The sequence below is a fragment of the Mastigoproctus giganteus genome, chromosome 2 (genome assembly GCF_048544385.1).
Source record: "Mastigoproctus giganteus isolate SK-2022 chromosome 2, ASM4854438v1, whole genome shotgun sequence".
NCBI classification, from domain to species: domain Eukaryota; kingdom Metazoa; phylum Arthropoda; class Arachnida; order Uropygi; family Thelyphonidae; genus Mastigoproctus; species Mastigoproctus giganteus.
Genome location: NC_143576.1, coordinates 75,490,569 through 75,510,984, shown reverse-complemented (window position 1 = coordinate 75,510,984; position 20,416 = coordinate 75,490,569). Strand labels below are relative to the sequence as shown.

The window sequence follows — 20,416 nt, the reverse complement described above, 5'->3', positions numbered from 1 at the left end:
TATATGAGATAAAATGCCCAGATTGTGGGGAGTATTATGTTGGTGAAACAAAACGTCGGTTTAAAAATCGTATGGGGGAAACATAGTAATATGATAAAGACCGCAGATTATAGGAAATCTGCTGTAGCAGAACATTTTTGGGAGGAGAATCATTAAATCTCTCCTGACGAAGCTGTCATCGTTGACTGTTCGCACAGATTTTGGGACTGCAAGTGGCTCGAGAGCTTGCAAATTTGCTCTTCTGAGCATAACACAATTAATAGACACAGGGGAATCCATATTCATCCCCTCTTCGAAGCTGTGGTTCTTGGATGGGATGAACGGTTAGCATGCTCTTCAGCCATTTCCGGTTCTAGTGCCTGTATGAACAATACTGCCCATGCTCCTGTGGTAACACGTGTTGTGAACCATGATCCTGCTGATATTTAAGGATGTACTGTACGTTAAGCTTTACTGTTGATAAAGGAGGCAGACACCTCTGAAAGTTACAGATGTGTTTTTAACACTTTTATTACGTGATCTACATTGTGCTTTATTTCATTGTATATTTCATACTTTATTTTATTGTATACAGACAGTGTACCTTATTTTATTACGTGCTCAACCCTTGAATGGGTTGAGCACGCTGAATTCTGATGGGATCCTTCCACTTGTACAGATTACGAACCTAAGGGGGCATAAATTCAAATAAAGAAAAGACAGATGTAGAATAGATGTGCGGAAATTTGCCTTTAGCCAGCGGGTGGTTAATTGCTGGAACAAACTTCCATCTGTCGTTGTGGAAGTTGATAGGTTGAATAAATTAAGGAGGAACTGGACGGGCATTTGGAGGGAATGGTGTGATTTTTTTTTTTTTGCTGATGCTGCATAAGCTCATACACTTGCTTTCTTGCATCACATGCCACTGCTACTGCTACTACTACCAGTTTAATTTTATCCAGTTCTCATTATACTATTTTATTTTAATAAAAGTTTATAACAGTTGGTGTAGTATCATTGCCGTTATTATGAACTTGAACATTCCCAACCCTAGACTCCTATTTGAAGAAATAAAGTTCACTAAAATTTTTTTTCCGCTGCCATTATAACTAGTTGTGTACCTGATACAAACTGAGTGAACTAGTTATAATGGTAGCAAAAACATTCACTGTATAATTAAATCTATTGCTGGTGCATGTCATTTGCTATTTATGGAAGATATTAATCATAGATTTATTGAAGCATACATTTTTCCAGCTATATCCACATTGGGTATTTTCTGTCTCTCTCTTTGCTCTCAGCTCTACCAGATTCATAGCTGTAATTTGTAAGAGCAGGTTGTGCTAAGTTATAAACTACTCTTTTAAAGTAAGAAAAGTACCAAATAGAGAATGGCATCAAAAGAGAGAAATGTCACCCTTTTTAGCATGGATTCTTAAAGACAAATCTGATTGCTGATCAAAATGCCAGACTGCATTGTTAAATATTTCCAGATTATAAAATGATGATTTCTTTATTTTTGTAAAATGTACTGAATTTTAAAGAATTTGGATTTTAAGTGAAGTGCCAGATTTTACAGTTTTCAGTAAATTAAATTTTTGGACAATACTTTTAATGGTTGACCAGTATTGCTCAATATATATATTTATTTTAAAAATTAAATTAATAGCTAACTGATACATAAAAATGCATACATACAGCTATTGTTTTTTCCTTAATGCCACCTACTGGAAGGATTTTTCCTGTTAGTGAGACTTCACCTGTCATAGCCAAATCTTGTTTTACAGATTTCTTTACAGATAAAGATATCAAGGCAGTCACCATGGTACAGCCAGCACTAGGCCCATCTTTAGGCACTGCACCCTATAGACATTTCATTTAAAAAAACAAGGAAAAATATACAACACAAGATCTACAACAAAATAAAAATTTTATTAGAGATTAATACAAAAAGGAAATAAATAAATAAATAGCAAGTAAATTTTAAATTACGTACTTAAATTTAAAAGGACTCAGTTTGGAAAACTTTTAGACTCAAGTTTTGAATATTAACTGAGTTTTTTCTGAATTTTTCATTTATTCAATATGGCTAATATGCACAAGAAGAACAGATCTAGCAAAGCATGGTCCCTACACACTTAAGACTTTTTGTGGACAGCATAATGAACAATTTTCCAAGAAATTTTAATTTAGCGGTAGTGTTATAAAATATGGTATTTTGCAATACTGCCACTGAATTAAATTTCCAAATTTTGAAAAATTTTCTGAATATAATTCAATTACCATGCAGGTATACATATTTAAAATTACAAGAGGCAATTTTTAAAAACCTTTCACTATATTATAATTAGTGTTTTACTGTTTTTCAACAAAAAAGGAGAGGTTTGATTGATTTTGGGTTTATTGGCGCAAAAACAACTAAGGTTATACTGCGCCAAGAAACGATTAAAATAACAATAAAGACAAATTCTGGTAACCTTTAAAAAGGTTACCTCGTCAAATTGTTATTTATATATGTGGGTATATATTAATAGCTTTTAAAAATTTAAAAACTGCCGACACGTGGTCGTTGTCTGATAAAATCTGACTGAGTGTATAAGGCTCAGTCGGATGAGTAAAAGCGGTAAAATGTATATTGTGAACATGGGTAAAATGAACGCAATCTATTAAAATATGCTTTAGAGTTAAAACGGTGTCGCAAGACTCGCACATAGGAGGGTCATCCACCCTCAGCAGAAAAGAATGTGTCAAATGACTGTGTCCTATGCGGAGTCGGGCAAGAACAACTTCCTCGCTCCGATTCCTGCGCAGACTAGACTGCCATATTTCTATTACAGGCTTTATTTGGTATAATTTATTTGTTCTCTGTCTGTGCCATAGTTCTTGCCATTGGGAATATATCTTGTTGCGTATTATTTGCCTGTAGTCTGTATAGGGGACTGACAGGCAACAATTATGAGTGGGTGTTGCTGATTTGGCTGCAGCGTCGCCAAATCATTTCCCTTTATCCCAATGTGGCTAGGAATCCAGCAGAAGCGGATATCAAACTTGTATTCATGAAGAGAATGTATCTTCTGCTGAACCCGACAAAGAACTGGATGAGAATTGTGTCTCAGAGATAATAAAGCCAGTAATACACTCAAAGAGTCAGAATATATTATTGACCTTTGGAATTGACAAGTTCAAATGTGATCCAAGGCTAGCTCTATAGCATACAGCTCTGCAGTGTATATGCTGGATTCAGGAGGAATCTGCTGAGATATTATAGTGTCCGGAAAGACAGCAGCAGATCCTACACATGATTCAGACTTCGAGCCGTCTGTGTAAACGGGCAGGAAGTCTGAGTACTCAGCTTGGTGTGCAGAGTAAAGCTTCTGGTAGACAGATGATGAGGTCTCAGACTTTACCCATTTCTTAAGGGAAAAGTCGCACGGTGGGGGATGAGCATGCCAGGGTGGAGGAATTTCTTTTCGATTTTGTGCAATCTTGTCTACCATGATGTTAAACTCTCTGAATAGCTCTTGGACACGAATGCCAAAAGGTCGGTTGGCAGTCTTACGGGGATTGTACAAGTTTTCCCAACGTGGCTCAAAAACGGATGTCCACATAGGATGGTCTGGCAGGGATTTCAACTTTAAAGCATAGTTTAAAGACAACTGCTTACGTCGAAGGGATAATGATGGTTCGTTTGCTTCGACGTATAAGCTCTGGACAGGAGATGTGCGATATGCTCCAGTAAGCGATACGGATGGCCTGATGATGGACAGGGTCAAGCCATTGAAGGGCACTGTTTCTGGCTGAGGAGTATACCTGGGCCCCGTAGTCTAATTTGGGTTGTACAAGTGCACGGTAAAGCCGTAGTAGGGTGCATCGATCTGCTCCCCAACGCGTTGAGGAGAGAGAGTGGAGAATATTGAGTCCCCTCGTGCATTTTGTACGAAGTTGACGAATATGTTCGAGAAAGGTCAACTTTTTATCAAACACAAGTCCCAAGAATTTTGTGTCTGACACTACTGGAATAACATTTTGTCCGAGCCTTAATTCAGGTTCAGGATGAAGATTACGCTTGCGACAAAAGTGTACGCAAACGGTCTACTCCGGCGAGAACCTGAAGCCATTAGCAAGTGCCCAGGAATTAAGGCGATCAATGGCTTTCTGCAGTTGTCTTTCAATAACCCTCATGTTGCATGACTGACAAAATATGCTAAAGTCATCAACATAGAGGGCACAGTTTACAGTTGGAGGAAGTTGTTCTGTGATGGAATTGACTTTGATGGCAAAAAGCGTGACACTTAATACTGATTCTTGTGGTACTCCCTCCTCTTGGGTGAAGGGACGAGAGAGTGAGGATCCCACACGAACTTGGAAAGATCGATTGGCTAAAAAGTTTTTAATAAAAATGGGGAGTATGTATATAAAGTGCTTAGCATCATAATACACAGCCATTTCTGAATAAACAGAAAATTTTTAAGGTGGCATCGTTTTAGGTTATATCTCATATTGTGAATGCCTTCACAACGAGTTGCCATGATATTGCACTACTTCGAATAAGTAACGCTTCACCTAAGGAGAAGACTAGTGTTACTTATTCTCAGATAGGTACCACCACCCAGACAGCACTGTTTCAGGGCTATTTGGCCCTTCGTCAGTGAGTGGGTAGGTACCCAAGTGATGCAATGATGGCAAAAACAGTTATGAAGTATAACTCCACAATATGAGAGATGCCTGATGGTGTATGATGTATTTAGACTAAGGCGCATTTAGGGCTAGAGCCTCAAGCTGCGAACAATATACATAGCACTTTATATACATAGTCTAAATCTGTTCGCAGCTTGAGGCTCTAGCCCTAAATGCGCCTTAGTAAAAATGGAGAGTTGCCCCCTAAGGCCAAGGCTATGCAGATCTTTTAAGATGCCAAATCTCCAAGTTGTGTCATACGCTTTCTCCATGTCAAAGAACACCGACACCAAGTGTTCGCGTTTTAGGAAAGCATCCCGGATGGATGCTTCCAATCTAATAAGATGGTCCAAAGTGGACCGGTTCCTTCGGAAGCCGCACTGGATGTTGGAGAGAAGGTCATTTGATTCGAGATACCATATTAAACGAGAATTAACCATTCTCTACAGGATTTTGCACAGACAGCTGGTCAGAGCAATAGGACGATAATTGGTGGTGACTTTTGGATCCTTTCCTGGCTTAGGAAAGGCAAGAACGATTGCCTTTCGCCAGGAGTGCGGAAACTGCCCTTCAATAAAGTTTCTGTTATACAGAAGGAGCAGACAATCCATAGATTTTGGTGAGAGATGTTTAATCATTTCATAATGGATGCCATCTGGTCCAACAGCACTTGCTTTGGAAACAGCAAGGGCTCTTTTCAGTTCCTGAATAATGAAATCCCCATTGTAGGGATAAAAGCAATTAGATTTAAAGTTAAGTGCCCGTTTTTCGATTTTATATTTCAGGACCAGGAACTCTGGGGAATACGAAGATGTTGCAGAGATGTTAGAGAATGTTTCCCCAAGAGAATTGGCTATTGCAGTTGAATCTGCAATAGCGCATCCATTATAATCTAGGATTGAAGAAGGGTGGGATGTATATTTTCCCTTCATTTTCCGGATTTTATCCCAGACTACCTTAGAGTTGGTAGACTGGTTAATAGATGATGTAAAACGGATCCACGATTCCTTTTGACTCTGACGACGGACGTAGTGTGCTTTGGCTCGTGCACGTTTGAAGGCTATAAGGTTGTTCGTGGTAGGATATCGGCGAAATATCCCCCACGCTTTGTTTTGAGCCTTTTTTGCTGCTGTGCATTGTGAATTCCACCAAGATTTGGGAAATGGTGGAAACCGGGTGGAACTGGTGGAACAGCATTCGCAGCTGCTTGGACAATATTTTCTGTGATGTACTTAACTGCATCATTGATAGGCTCTTGACTGACTGTGCTAAGATCAAAAATTGCCTGATGTTGGAAGGCAGTCCAGTCAGCCTGATCAATCTTCCACCGTGGTAACCTGAAGGGAAGACATGGTCTCCCACTGTGTAACGAGGTTATCATAGGGAAGTGATCACTTCCGTATGGATTCTCCTCCACTTCCCAGGTGAGTGAAGGGAGTAGAGAAGGGGAGCAGATAGAGAGATCAATGGCAGAAAAAGTACGGGTAGGCATGTGGCAGAAGGTGTTTGTTCCAGTATTTAGAAGGGAAAGGTCATTGTCATTGAGCATACGCTCTATGACTCGTCCCCTTCCGTTGATGTTAGCACTACCCCACAGGGTGTTATGTCTGTTAAAATCTCCGAGAAGTAAGAAAGGGGGAGGCAGCTGCGTTAGAAGATCATCAAGGTCTGCCTGGGTGATGTCAGTCCCAGGTGGCAAATAAATGGAGCACACAGTTATTAAAAATCCCACTGAAAGGCGAATTGCAACAACAGCCTCAATGCTGGTTGTAATTAGCAAGGGCTGCACTGGGGTCTGGTTACCCACAAGCTAATGAATGCTGCCAACAAACAGGCATATCAGATCGCCCTATCCAACCGCTTCGAGATGCTGGCCGTGCCCGAGGATATAAATGAAGAAGAAAAGCAGATCTCTGATGCCATCCTGGAATGTGCCAAGCCCCTATGTCCACCTGCCCGACGTCGAACGCAACCATGGATATCAGACGAGTGCCTCGACCTCGTGGACAAACGGAAACGGCAGCTAAACCGAGAAGTCCGACAAAGAATGACAGCAGAAAGAGAAGCATACTGGAACCAAGTGGCAGACGATCTTGAAGTGGCGGCATCCAAGAACGAGTACCGCACCCTCAGATGTCTGAGTGGAAAGACCAAATTGACTAGTGACAACATCAAGAATGCTGATGGGACCTTTGTGCGATCACCGTCCGAACGTTTGCAACGGTGGAGTGAATTCTTCAAAGCATTGTATAATCACGACCCACCTCAGGGACCGCCAGAAGCCGCACTATCGATTGATCCCCCTGAAGTCTCCATGGTCGATGTTGAGCCTACAGTAGAAGTGAAAGCAGCCATACAATCCCTAAAGAATGGCAGGGCACCAGGAGTGGACCAAGTCACCACAGAAGCGATCAAAGCTGGGGGAGATGTACTGCTTCGCCGACTACACTCACTCCTCAAAACCATCTGGTGCACTGAACAAATTCCGCTAACATGGAGGAAAGCCATTATCGTACCGATCCACAAGAAAGGTGATAACTGGGACTGCAAGAACTACCGTGGCATCAGCCTCCTTTCCATCATCGGAAAGGTCTTTATGAAGATCATCCAGTCAAGACTGCAAAAACATTGCGAGCAAACCAGTCGAGAAGAACAGGCAGGATTTAGACCCGGGCGAGGATGCTGTGATCAAATCTTTGCCATTCGTCAGTTGATGGAGGAGAGGATCCGGTGTGGACAGCGAACTGTCATTGTTTTCATTGACTTTAAGTCTGCTTTCGACTGTGTCCACCGGCCTGCCTTATGGAAACTACTAGAGGTTGAACATGTCCCTCGAAAAGTCATCACACTCCTCCAAACTGCATACAATGGTTTAACCAGCCAGGTGCGCATCAGAACGATTTATCTGAGGAATTTACCGTCCAAACTGGAGTCCGCCAAGGGGATGTAGCCTCCCTGTTGCTTTTCAACATCGTGGTCGACGCCATTATGAGGCAAGCATTCAGAAACAGATGGGGCATACAATATGACAAGGATCACTATGTGACTGACCTGATGTTTGCTGATGATAGTGCTATCCTTGCCGGTAACGACGCTGAAGCCACGGACATCCTCTACGACATTGCCCGCATTGCCCGGCCATACGGTTTGAAGATCAATGCTGGTAAGACAAAGGCCCTGACAACAGATGGGTCGCAAGCCACCATCTATCTCGAAGGCGTCCAGATCGAGCAAGTGCAGGACTTTAAATACCTTGGGTCGCTGGTCCAGGAGAAGAAAGTTGCATCCACCATGGAAATCCACAGCAGAATTGGACAGGCAGCCACTGCGTTCCCCTTGCTCAAATGGTGTCTGTGGAAGAGGTCCAACATTTCCACAAAGACTAAAATCCGACTCTTCCGGACTTTGATCCTGCCCATTCTTCTTTACGGATCGGAAACATGGATTTGTCTCAAGTTAGATTTGAACAAACTTGAGGTATTCCAAATGCGATGCCTGCGGCAGATCTTGGGCATCTCTCTTCGCGACCGCATCACTAATGATACCATCTGCGCCGGATGCCAACAGCAACCAACCATTGCCGACCAAATCCAGAAGCGAAGGCTTAGATGGTTTGGCCACGTATGTAGAATGGGCACGAACAGAATACCATCCACACTCCTTTGGAGACAACGACCCACCCAATGGAGCATCCAACGGACCGCGCCTAGGAAAACGTGGGCCAAGCAAGTGGAAAATGACTTGAAGAGCCGACGTCTCGACCTTAACCAGGCCAGGACTGACGCCATGGATCGTAAGGTATGGAAGAACATCACAGAGCAAGTCCGAAACCCTGCGGCACCTACAGCAGCATACTGGTTGCGTGGCCAACCGCCTCCCCCAGCTGCCAGCTAAGGACCAAAGAAGAAGAAGAAGACCCACAAGGATAGCCACTCCCCCATGTACAGAGCCATCCACAATTCTATCCTTTCGAAAAAATGTGATGTGCATGGTGGGATCATCATTTGCCTTTAGATATGTCTCCTGCAAGCAAAAGCAAACTGGCTCGTGCTTTTGCAGGAGGGCCTTGATGTCATCAATATTTCGCCGGAATCCACGACAATTCCATTGTAGGAATTTAGCCATTATTTTGGCTTGGTGGGTCCATCAGGCGGCTTCCGAGGTGCTGAGGGCTTACTTTTATCAGTCTTGGATTTATCTTTTTTGGGGAAGAATGGACGGTCCCGTGTCCATTTCTTCCTCCGCAAAGAGTTCCAAGACTGAATCTTCGGGTACCTCCTTCTGCTCGACATTCATGTTTTCTTGGGTTCTAGGGGGGACTTCCCCTTTTTTATTCTTATCTTTCATAGTTACCTTTGTTGCTTGTGGAGCATTAGGAGGTACCGATATAGGAGTGGCAGCTGATTGGTCCTTCTGTGCAGGTTTTTTTGAACTTAAGAGATAACGCGCGATGGGAGTGAAAGACTCCTTTGGAGGAATGGTCATGTCTGTCTGAGTTCCGACGGAACATCTCCCTGCTACCTTCTGGGCGTAGGTAGGTTTGTTAATATTCAGGGGTTTGACCGATTTCCTTGCCTCCTGGTATGATATATTTAGCTCTGCCTTCAGCCGTTGAATTTCTTTTTCTTCTTTCCACCTCTGGCATGCTCGTGAATAGGCCGGGTGTTCGCCTTCACAGTTAATACAGGTGGGTTTTGCGGCTGAACATGCTGTTGTTTCGTGGTCCTTTGCACCGCATCGAGCGCATGCAAGGACTCCACAGCAGGCCATTTGAGAATGTCCATACTTCTGGCATTTAAAACACCGTAAAGGGTTCAGAACGTATGGACGCACTGAACAATTGATGTATCCAGCTTTGATCTCGTCAGGAGGTTTAGGAGAGTTAAAAGTCAGGATAACACTCCTGGTTTTAACAATTTTTCCATCCTTTCGCGCAGTAATTCTCTTGACGGCAATAACTCCCTGGGGTTTTAATTCGGAGCAGATTTCCACCTCGGTTACGTCGAGAAGGTCCCACTCCGAAATGACACCTCTTGATGAATTGAGTGTTCTGTGTGGTGTCACTGTTATGGGTATTCCTCCGACTGATGTTACTCGGAGGAGATGTTCTGATTGCCTGTCAGTTTTGGTTTCAATTAAGAGGTCTCCAGAACGGAGCCTCTTAACTGATTTGGGTGACCCTGCTAACCCATCTAACCCTTTCTGTATGAAGAAGGGCGACATTTTGCCAATCGGTTTTTCAGTGGTGGAATGCATGTTTAGAAATCTTGGGACAGGCCCTGATGATGATCTTTCAGTTCGCTGCCTCTTTGTCGCAATAATATTATCGGCCTCTCCGTCTATGTTTTCAGATAGGGGCCGGGTTGGGGCCCCTGAAGAAATAAGTTTATCAGGATTCATGGAGTTTTTTAAATTGTTCAGTGCCCGGGCTCCCCACCCACCACGGAGCCCAAAGGGACGCCCACTACCCGGCATGTAATAAATGCGCTCGGGAGTGGGACGCCAGGGCTACCCATACACTATACCCGCACCGCCACCAGCCTGAATCCTGTCCCTCGGACCATGAGGGTAGGGGCGTGGCATTGACACGGTTGACCCTCGCGGGCGAGCCTACTAGCCGATTGATCCTAGCCGGGCCTTCCAGGACCACCCGTCTTGTCGAAGCAGGGGCCAAAGTGGTGTATTGAAGCTGGGCCCCTCAATCACCAGGATCCCCCTTTCCGAATTTCCACGGGTCGCAGCGCACGGCAAACACGCCGGATTCCATTGATGTAAGCCTGGAACCTGGGCTGTGGGCGTTGGATCCCAGTGACGGTAGTCTGGAAGTCCAGCAGCGTCACTGGGAGGTCCCCTCACCACGTACAGGTGCCCACGTTAAGGGGCAAAAAAGGAGAGGACTGTCACCAGTGAGTATAATTAAAAGAGCATGACTCAGCAGAAGCAGTCCTCTCCCTTTGATAGTGGAAATCAATAAAACACTAATTAACACATAATATAAATTAATTAATTGAAGCATACATTTTTCCAGCTATATCCACATTGGGCATTTTCTGTCTCTCTCTCTCTCTCTCTCTTTGCTCTCAGCTCTACTAGATACATAGCCACAATTTGCAAGAGCAGTTTGTGCTAAGTTATAAACTACTCTTTTAAAGTAAGAAAATAACACATAATATAATGCAAGCTGCTGTAGGAATTCTATTTTCTGTTCTTGGATCATGGACAAAGGAAATACCTCTTCTATTTGGAAAATAAGAATGAAGTGTTTTATTATTAAACCACAAACTCATTTAAATTAACAGATTTTGGAATTTTGTGTATTTTTTCATCTATTTTTCAATGCAAAATAATGGTATTTGATAATAACAAAAAAGTGTAAAGTGGGATCAATGTGATCCCACTTTACACTTTTGAAACATTAGTATTTTTTAAAATTATTTTTAATTTATTCATGTAATTGATACACATAGCCAGTTATTCCCCATTATAGCATGGTTTACTAGTGCTTGCTCACTATAATGCTCTGCCTTTTTTGATCTGATCCCCCCCCCCACACACACCTTACAGTTGTGCCTGTTTCCATGGAATAGCGTTATTCATTCCAAATATCTTTGGAGGAGTTACCCATTAGTAGGTGTTTGGGTACTTGAAAAGACCTAATGGAGGAAAAAAAAATAATAATAAATAAAATAAAATAAATAATAATAAATAAATAAAAAAAAATAATGCTCTTCAATTCACAGTACTTGCCTTCAAACCTTCAAAGATGTTCTGTGATTTAAACTCACATTTAACTGACACTATAAGAAAGTGGCTGAATTGTGGGCCAAACTGAAAATGTTGCAAAGCATTTACAATTTATGACAAGGAGACATTTTGAAAGTGTCCATTTACTGCTATAAGATGAATGTTATAGGAAAGGAAATGCCTGCTCAGTGATTTTAATTAACTGAATTTTATTGAAGTGTTGTTTGTAAAACATCTCTTTAGGAACTCTCCTTTCTTGATGGTGGTTGCCTTTAGATGCACACTGTTTGGTAGCACCACTCAGCAACACTATTTTCAGATTAGTTTTGGTTTCCAGTCAGTTCTGGTTATATATATTGTTTATCTTCAATTTATGTAGTAATGCATATAATTGAATAATATCATTTAATAGTTGTGAGAAATCTGAAAGTTAATAGTATAGTAATCTGTTATTATAAATGATGTAAATACTGTATACAAGGAGGGATTAAAAAAAAATTTGTATTCACCCAGAAGTAGTTGTGATAGAAGGTGGAAACACACACGTATTACACTTTTTCAACTGTCATCAAACAAAATGACATATTCTTGCAACCTCTGAATACACTTCTGCAAGCCAGTTTTGTAGAAGTCCTCTGACTGTCCTTCAAACTACGACTTGGCAGCAGAAATCACCAGGAACAATGTTTTCCACGAAGAAAGGATTTCAGGGCAAGAAATAAGAAGAAATCTGAGGGTGCAAGGTTGGGGTAATAAGCAGGATGCAGCAATATTTCAAGCCCACATTTGTGGGCACACCTCACTGCAGCATGCAAGGAATGCACAGGGACATTATCATGAAGTAGGTGCACACCTTTTGACAGTTTTCCCTGTCTTTTTTTTCTTTTATAGAAGCACATAGATTTATGAGGAGGTTAGAATAACACTTCATCATCACAGTACCACCCCTTTGAAGCTATTCTGTTAGTATTACACCATGCTGATCCAAAAAAAAATGACAGCATCACCTTGCCAGCATTTGGTTGCACCTTTGCCTTTTTTGGGGAAGGAGGTTGTGATACTGCATTTAGCATTAGTAGAGGCATATGAGCTTATGCAGCATCAGCCAAAAAAAAAAAAAATTAAAAAAACCCACTCCCATTTCACCCCTCCGTTCGTTTGAAATACCTGTCTAGCTGAGCCTTAAATTTATTTAGGCTATCAACTTCCACAACAAGGGATGGAAGTCTGTTCCACCAAACAACTACCCGCTGGCCAAAGGCAAATTTCTGCACATCTATCCTACATCTGTCTTTCCTCAATCTGAATTTATGCCCTCTCAGGTGATTATTCTGAGCAAGAGGAAAAAATCCCATCGGCATTGAGCATGCTCAAACCATTCAAGGCTTTATACACCTCTATCAAATCACCTCGCTAGTGCCTAGTCTCCAGACACTGTAATTTGCAAAACGTAAGCCTTTCTTTGTAAGAGCAATCCTTTGTTCCATTCACTAATCTTGTTGCACCTCTCTGTACTCGCTCCAGCAGCTCTACATTCTTCTTGAAATGAGGCCTGACCATTGCCTTATACAAGGGAATAATCACCTCCGTATCCCTGCTAGAAAAATTCCTGTTTTTCATTGACAAGACACCATTCTTATTTTCCTTGGTCGGATTACTGTTTCAAAACTTCTGATGTCAACGTTTGCTCAGATCGTGTCAGTGAAATTATTCTTGTGGGAAATTATTCCTGACAGTGCAAACGGGCTACTCTTGCACTTTTGTCCGTCTGCACTGCTCAAAGAACTTTATATTTGCCTGCACAATTACCCCCAGTTCCTTTTCATTCCCAACTACTATCAGTGTAGTACCACAGAGTTGATACGTTGCTCTGGGGTTGCTGTTTCCCATATGTAGTACTTTACTTTTGTCAATGTTAAACTTCATTTGCCACCTCTCAGCCCATCTGCTCAACCTTTCCAGATCCCGTTGCAGCAGCATAGCATCAGTATTGTCCTTAACAACCCTGCCAACCTTTGTATCGTCTGCAAACGTGGACATTAAGCTTGATATACCATCATCAATATCATTTATAAATACAGAAAACAATAATGGACCCAACACTGAACCTTGAGGGACTCCACTAATAACATTAGTCCACAATGAGCAGTGTCCATTGATTACCAGTCTCTGTCTTCTCCCCCTCAACCATCCCTTTATCCATAGCAGAATTTGCCTCCAATGCCACACTGCTCCAATTTGTGCAGCAGTCTTCCATGTGCAACAGTATCAAAAGCCTTTCTAAGATCCAAATATATAATATCAAAGTTATTCCCTGCATCCAGTTCTTTTGTGACTGCATCATTAGTATCCAATCAAATTGGTCAGGCAAGACAGAACAAAACCATGCTGTGTCTGAGCTATAATTGAAGTCTTGTCTAGATGATCCTGCAGTGCTTCTTTAACCAGTGCCTCCATTAATTTTCCTGGAACAGAAGTTAAACCCACAGGTCTATAATTACTTGTGTCAGCCTTTGATTCTCCTTTGCGAATTGGGGTTATATTTGAACATCTCCAGTCTATGGGTACCTCCCCTAAGTCCAAAGAAGCTCTCATAATTATGGCTAAGGGTTTGCTTACTTCCTTTAATATAACTGGATAGATCCCAGCTATATTAAAGTTATATTAAAAATGCAAGTTGCCATTGTTTTGACATTTGTTTAGTTTTGGGATTGCCGACCGGGCTAGCCGGGTGGGTAAAGTGCCTGCCTCGCAACCCAAAGGTCGCAGGTTCGAATCGCGCTTCGGGCTTGGATCAAAGTACTGTAAAAACCTTGGGAGGTGCATTATGGCTACAGAAGCCGATGCACCAACAACTACCAAAAAAAAAAAAGTTTTGGGATCATAGTGATGGATGCAAGTTTCATTCGTGGTGACTCTCTGAAAAAATGATCTCTTGCTTTTCCTGGCACATTGACAATATTTCATGTGTACATTGTTCCCTTTTCCTTAATCTAGCCGACAGTTTAGTCACATGCAGGTGTTGATGGAAGATGTTCTCCACAGACTCCTGCACTAATTTGGAGCTCTACAGCTAATTCTCTGATGCTAAGAGAGCAATATTCCAGGATTACTGCCTCAATTTTTGCAAACTTTGTTCTGTTATAGCAGTTGCTGGGTATCCTGGGATTTCTTCATCATACACTGAGGCTCTTCAACTGAGTTCAAATAACTGTTTATACCAATATGCAACAACATTAACCTTTTCAAGACTTCTCCATAAACAGAGAACATTTCTTCGTGGATTATGTTGGGTGTTTCCTTGGAGAAAGAAGAACTACACTGACCTGTATTATTCCATTTCATTCAGTGCTGAAAAACAAAAATGAATTTTCATATTAAAAAAAAAAAAAAAAATCTTTTTATCATAGCTACTTCTGGGTGAATATAAATCTTTTTTCAATAACTTTTATAAGAAAGTTTACCATATATAGAGATTATATTTAAAGTATTAAATGTTTCTGTTATATTTAATATTGTTATATAGAGAAATGGTGACTAAAAATCTGGCAGAAACAGGTTATGCCAGCCAGTTAAAATTATTTAACTTATTTCTTGCAGATAAATCTATCCTGCTTAATGATTCACATAGCACTTTAATTCTATCGCCCCAGTGAAGAGAGCTAAGAAGGGGATTTCTGCATAAGGTGAAATTCTCCGTTACAATATTCTAAATATTAACAATTTCATTCAGATTGTTTTGTTATTTGAAGTTAGTTTTTTTTTTTTTTTTTTTATAAAAACCCCAAACATGAGTGGTATTAAAACCTATAGTACTTAGTACCGTGCTTGTGCTGAGAAGATGAAAGAAGATATTTGTTCACATTAGACTTGAACTTCTGTAGACTAATTTTCAGGAAATACATAAGAAGGAAGGTTGTTCTAGAAAACGGCAGTTGAATGAATAAACGAGGAAGATGAAAAGTTGGTTCTCTGAGTTTGAAGTTAGACAGTAAATGGATGGATGTTGGCTGGTGGCAGCACATGTTTGGACCGCTTTGAAAGAGAGAGCGGGAATTATAGAAGCTAATTCAAAAGAACAGTACCCATGGGAGTATCTGTAAAAAAGGCATGCAGCAGAAACAGTACGTCTATGAGACAGTGAGTGGAGAGAATCTGTTAGGGAGAAGTCATTAATTAACCTAACTGCCCTCTTCTGAATGGAATCTAGAAGTCTGAAAGAGGTTTTGGGAGCACTGCCCCAGATGTGGAAACAGTATTCCATGGTAGGGATGATTTGCGATTTGTAAAGAGTGAACATCTGTTCGGAAGAAAAGTAACGGCAAGAATGAAAGAGAAAACCAAGTTTTTTAGATGCAGAGGAAGCAATATTTGTAATGTGCTTGTGCCAAGAGAGATTAGAAGTCAGGGTAATCCCCGAATGAGATATATCATTTTGCCTAGAAATCGGTGTCACCAAAGAAAAAGCATAGCAGCAGAAGGATCCGTTTTGCAAGATATTAGACAAGACTGAGTTTTAGAAGGATTGAAATCAACTAAGTTGTCTTTAACCCACTGGAGAAGTACCTGGAGATCAGCATTTAAGGAATTGGTAGCAGATATTCGAGAAGTTGAATCTGATTGAGCAGTGCAAGGTTTCTCAAAATGGAAAGTGGAATGCAATGTGCTATCATCGGCAAAACTATGGATAGGATTTCCAGTCAATGGAAGGTCATTAATATACAAGAGGAAAAGAGTGGGGGAAAGAACTGAACCTTGGGGGACACAAGCATTAGTGGAGAAGTTAGAAGACAGAGAGCCATCTACCATCATCCTCAGTGAGCGATCAGAGAGAAAACTGGATAACCAATTACAAAAACAGTTGGCAAACCATAAAATGGAAGCTTGTTTAGAAGACCTTTATGCCAAACACGATCGAAAACCTTTGAGATGTCAAGAGCAACTACTTGTGTTTCACCGAACCTTTCCATTGAATTAGTCCATAAATGGTAACATATGCGAGAATATCACTAGTGGATCGATACTGACGGCATCCATACTGGCGATCGTTGATCAGACGAAAGTTTTCTAGGTAGTTTAAGAGTTGGCGGTGAATTGATTTCTCCATTACTTTATAAAGAATAGAAGTGCTTGCAATGGGAAAATAATTGGATGGAAGGGATTTGTTGCCGTTTTTAGGAACTGGCTGGATATGAGCAAATTTCCAAGCAGAAGGAAAAACACCTTTGGAATAAGAAAGTGAAAAAAGGCAGCAAAGAATAGGAGTAAGTTCAGGAGCACAGAGGTTTTGAGAACAAGCGGAGAAATACCATCGGGACCTGGAGCTTTCTTAGCATCAAGATTCGTCAAAATCCTTCTGATATCCTTTTGACGGAAGATCACAGGAGGTATTGAATGGAGTGTGTTGGGAATGGTGGGAGGGGTTTTTCCAAGATAATTAATACATGAGTTGGAATAAAAATGGGATGCTAGCAGGTCAGCTTTATCCTTGGCAACAGAACCATCTGGTTTTGACAGAGGTGGTCACAGAGATGAGCAAAAGTTGTGACCGATAGCTTTAGCAAGAGACCAGAACGCTCAGCTACCATTAGGGCAAGAAGCAAGTTTGCTACTCTTAGTCTGTTCAAAATCTAGTTTGGACTGATTAATAACTGCTTTACAATTTTTGCCAGCTTTAGTGTAGGCAGAAAATGACTTTACTATAAAGACTTTTGCAGTGGCAATGTTCTATAAGCACCTACAGAAATCCTGAGGGCAGAATGTTGAATAAGGGCAAGCCATGCTAGCACGTTTTCCCTAGCAGAATCCTACACCGGGGCACCATAATCAAGGCGAGATCTGATTAAGGCTCTATACAAGTGAAGTAAGGTGTAATGATCTGCACCACATGATGTAGAAGAGATAACTCTTAGTAAGTTAATTTTTTTCTGGCAAACAGTCTGTAGATGTTTAATGCGTTCTGAAAAGTTCAATTCATTATCAAAAATCACACCAAGAAGACGAACGCTGTTCACAATAGTGACAGGTTGATTTCTTAAGTGTATTTCCGGATATGGGTGCATCTTTCGTTTGTTACAAAAATGAATGACACTTGATTTCTGATAAGACAGTCCGTAACCATTCTGTGCCATCCATAGTTCGATATTATTAACTGATGTTTGCAGTTGCCTCTCAATAAAGCTTACGTTTTGCAAACTGCAAGAGACAGTCAGATCATCAGCATAAAGGTAAGAAATTAGCATTAGTAGAGGCATATGATGCAAGAAAGCAAGCTTATTCAGCATCAGCCTAAAAAAAAAAAAAAAAAAACACCACTCCCATTTCACCCCTCCGTTCATTCGAAATACCTGTCCAGTTGAGCTTTAAATTTGTTTAGGCTATCAACTTCAACAACAAGTGACGGAAGTCGGTTCCACCAACCAACCACCCGCTGGCCAAAGGCAAATTTCCGCACATCTATCCGACATCTGTCCTTCCTCAATTTGAATTTATGCCCTCTGAGGTGATTATTCTGAGCAAGGTGAAGAATCCCATTCGCATTGAGCATGCTCAAACCATTCAAAGCCTTATACACCTCTATCAGATCACCTCGCCGGTGCCTAGTCTCCAGACTCTGTAATTTGCAAAACTTAAGCCTTTCTTCGTAAGAGCAACCCTTTGTTCCATTCACTAATCTTGTTGCCCTTCTCTGTACCCGTTCCAGCAGCTCTACATCCTTCTTGAAATGAGGCCTCCAGACCTGTATACAGTACTCAAGATGTGGCCTAACCATTGCCTTACACAAGGGAATAATCACCTCCTTATCCCTGCTAGAAAAATTCCTGTATATCATTGACAAGACACCATGAGCTACTCTTGCAGCTCGTCTGCACTGCTCAGAGAACTTCATATCTGCCTGCACAATTACCCCCAGGTCCTTTTCATTCTCCACCACTGTCAGTGTAGTACCGCAGAGTTCATACGTTGCTCTGGGGTTACTGTTTCCCATATGTAGTACTTAAAATTTGTCAATGTTAAACTTCATTTGCCACCTCTCAGCCCATCTGTTCAACCTTTCCAGATCCTGTTGCAGCAGCATAGCGTCAGTAGTGTCCTTAACAACCCTGCCAACCTTTGTATCATCTGCAAACTTGGACATTAAACTTGATATACCATTCATCAATATCATTCATAAACACCGAAAACAACAACGGACACAACACTGAACCCTGAGGAACTCCACTAATAACATTAGTCCACGTTGAGCAGTGTCCATTGATTACCACTCTCTGTCTTCTGCCACTCAACCATCCCCTTATCCATAGCAGCAATTTGCCTCCAATGCCACACTGTTCCAATTTGTGCAGCAGTCTTCCATGTGCAACAGTATCAAAAGCCTTTCTAAGATCCAAATATATAATATCAAAGTTATTCCCTGCATCCAGTTCTTTTGTGACTACATCATAGTATCCAATCAAATTGGTCAGGCAAGACCTGCCCTTAACAAAACCGTGCTGCGTCTGAGCTATAACTGAATTCTTGTCTAGATGATCCTGCAGTGCTTCTTTAACCAGTGCCTCCATTAATTTACCTGGAACAGAAGTTAAACTAACAGGTCTATAATTACTTGTGTCAGCCTTTGATCCTCCTTTGTGAATTGGGGTTACATTTGCACATCTCCAGTCTATGGGTACCTCCCCTGAGTCCAAAGAAGCTCTCATAATTATGGCTAGGGGTTTGCTTACTTCCTTTGCTGCCTCCTTTAATATAACTGGATAGATCCCATCCACCCCAGGTGCTCTTTTTATGTTTATCCTCAACAATCTCTCCTCCACTTTCCTCTCGGTTATTACAAAATCATCCAGCTCACTGCCAATGTTTACTTTACCTACATCATTCTCCTTCCTGAATAACTCCTCATGCATGAATGTAGATGCAAAATACTCGTTTAGATTGTTAGCCACCTGAGCAGGATCCTCAACTGTTGAACCATCAATATCCAGTGGACCAATCTGATTCATCCCTTTCCTTCTCGAGTTTAAATATGTAAAGAACTCTTTTCTGTTTTTCTTTGCATCCTTTGCCAAGGATTTTTCGTAGTCTGCCTTTGCCTGCCTAATCTCCTTTGTGACTTGGTTACAGACCAACTTATATCTACCATAGGCTTCCATGTCGCCCATTAATTTGTATGTATCCCATGCATTTTTCTTCTCTGCCACATGTCTCATTAGTTCATCTGACAACCATTTAGGCCTAAACCTTGAACAATATTTCTTAGTTGGTATGTAAAGCCTGGTAGCCTCCAAGATTAGTTCCTTGAATGCTTCCCATTTTGAGTTTGCTGTTGGTAACATCATCAGTTGGTCCCACTGTATAGAATTTAAATACTGTCTCAGACCATCATAGTCGCCTTTACGAAAACAAAAACCCTTCCCTTTACCTCTGATGGTAGTTACCTCCTTGAGTAAATCCCACTTCAACACACTGTGATCACTGCCACCTAGTGGTTCATTTATCTGCAGATTCTTAATGCATGAAGAATCACTACCGATAATCAGATCAAGAGTATTGCTCCCTCTTGTTGCCTCACGAACATGCTGATGTTGAAAACAATCATCCAATAACTTCACAAAAGCCTTGCTAGTGTGCAAGTGACCAACCCACAAATTCCAGTCAATATCTGGGAAATTAAAATCCCCCATTATAAGACTCTCTGATTTACTGGCCCACTCTATTTCCCTGTACAATATCTTATTATACTCATCAGAGTCATTAGGCCTATAGCACACTCCTACTCTCAATTTTGATTTCCCTATGCTTATGTCACACCAAACTGACTCGACACTGCCCTGTCCATCGATGTCGACTGGCTTCACTTCCTTGGACTTTATGTGTTTCTTAATTAATAGCATAACCCCTCCTCCCCTCCTGTCCTGTCTATCCTTTCTATACACATTGTATTCCCCAAATTCCAGTTCCGCATTACTTATATCTGTGTGACACCACATCTCTGATATCCCAACAATATCTGCCTTTG

At 41.3% G+C, this 20,416-nt stretch overlaps 1 protein-coding gene across 1 annotated transcript in view; it reads right to left on the bottom strand.

The window, feature by feature from the left end:
- LOC150089347 (lon protease homolog, mitochondrial-like) overlaps positions 1 to 20,416 on the bottom strand; it is a 441,356-nt gene that overhangs the window by 15,648 nt on the left and 405,292 nt on the right. Inside the window, exon 20 of the mRNA XM_090368526.1 lies at positions 1,678 to 1,842. Coding sequence (XP_090224652.1) covers positions 1,678 to 1,842 — 165 coding nt within the window. The remainder of the gene's footprint in view (positions 1 to 1,677; positions 1,843 to 20,416) is intronic.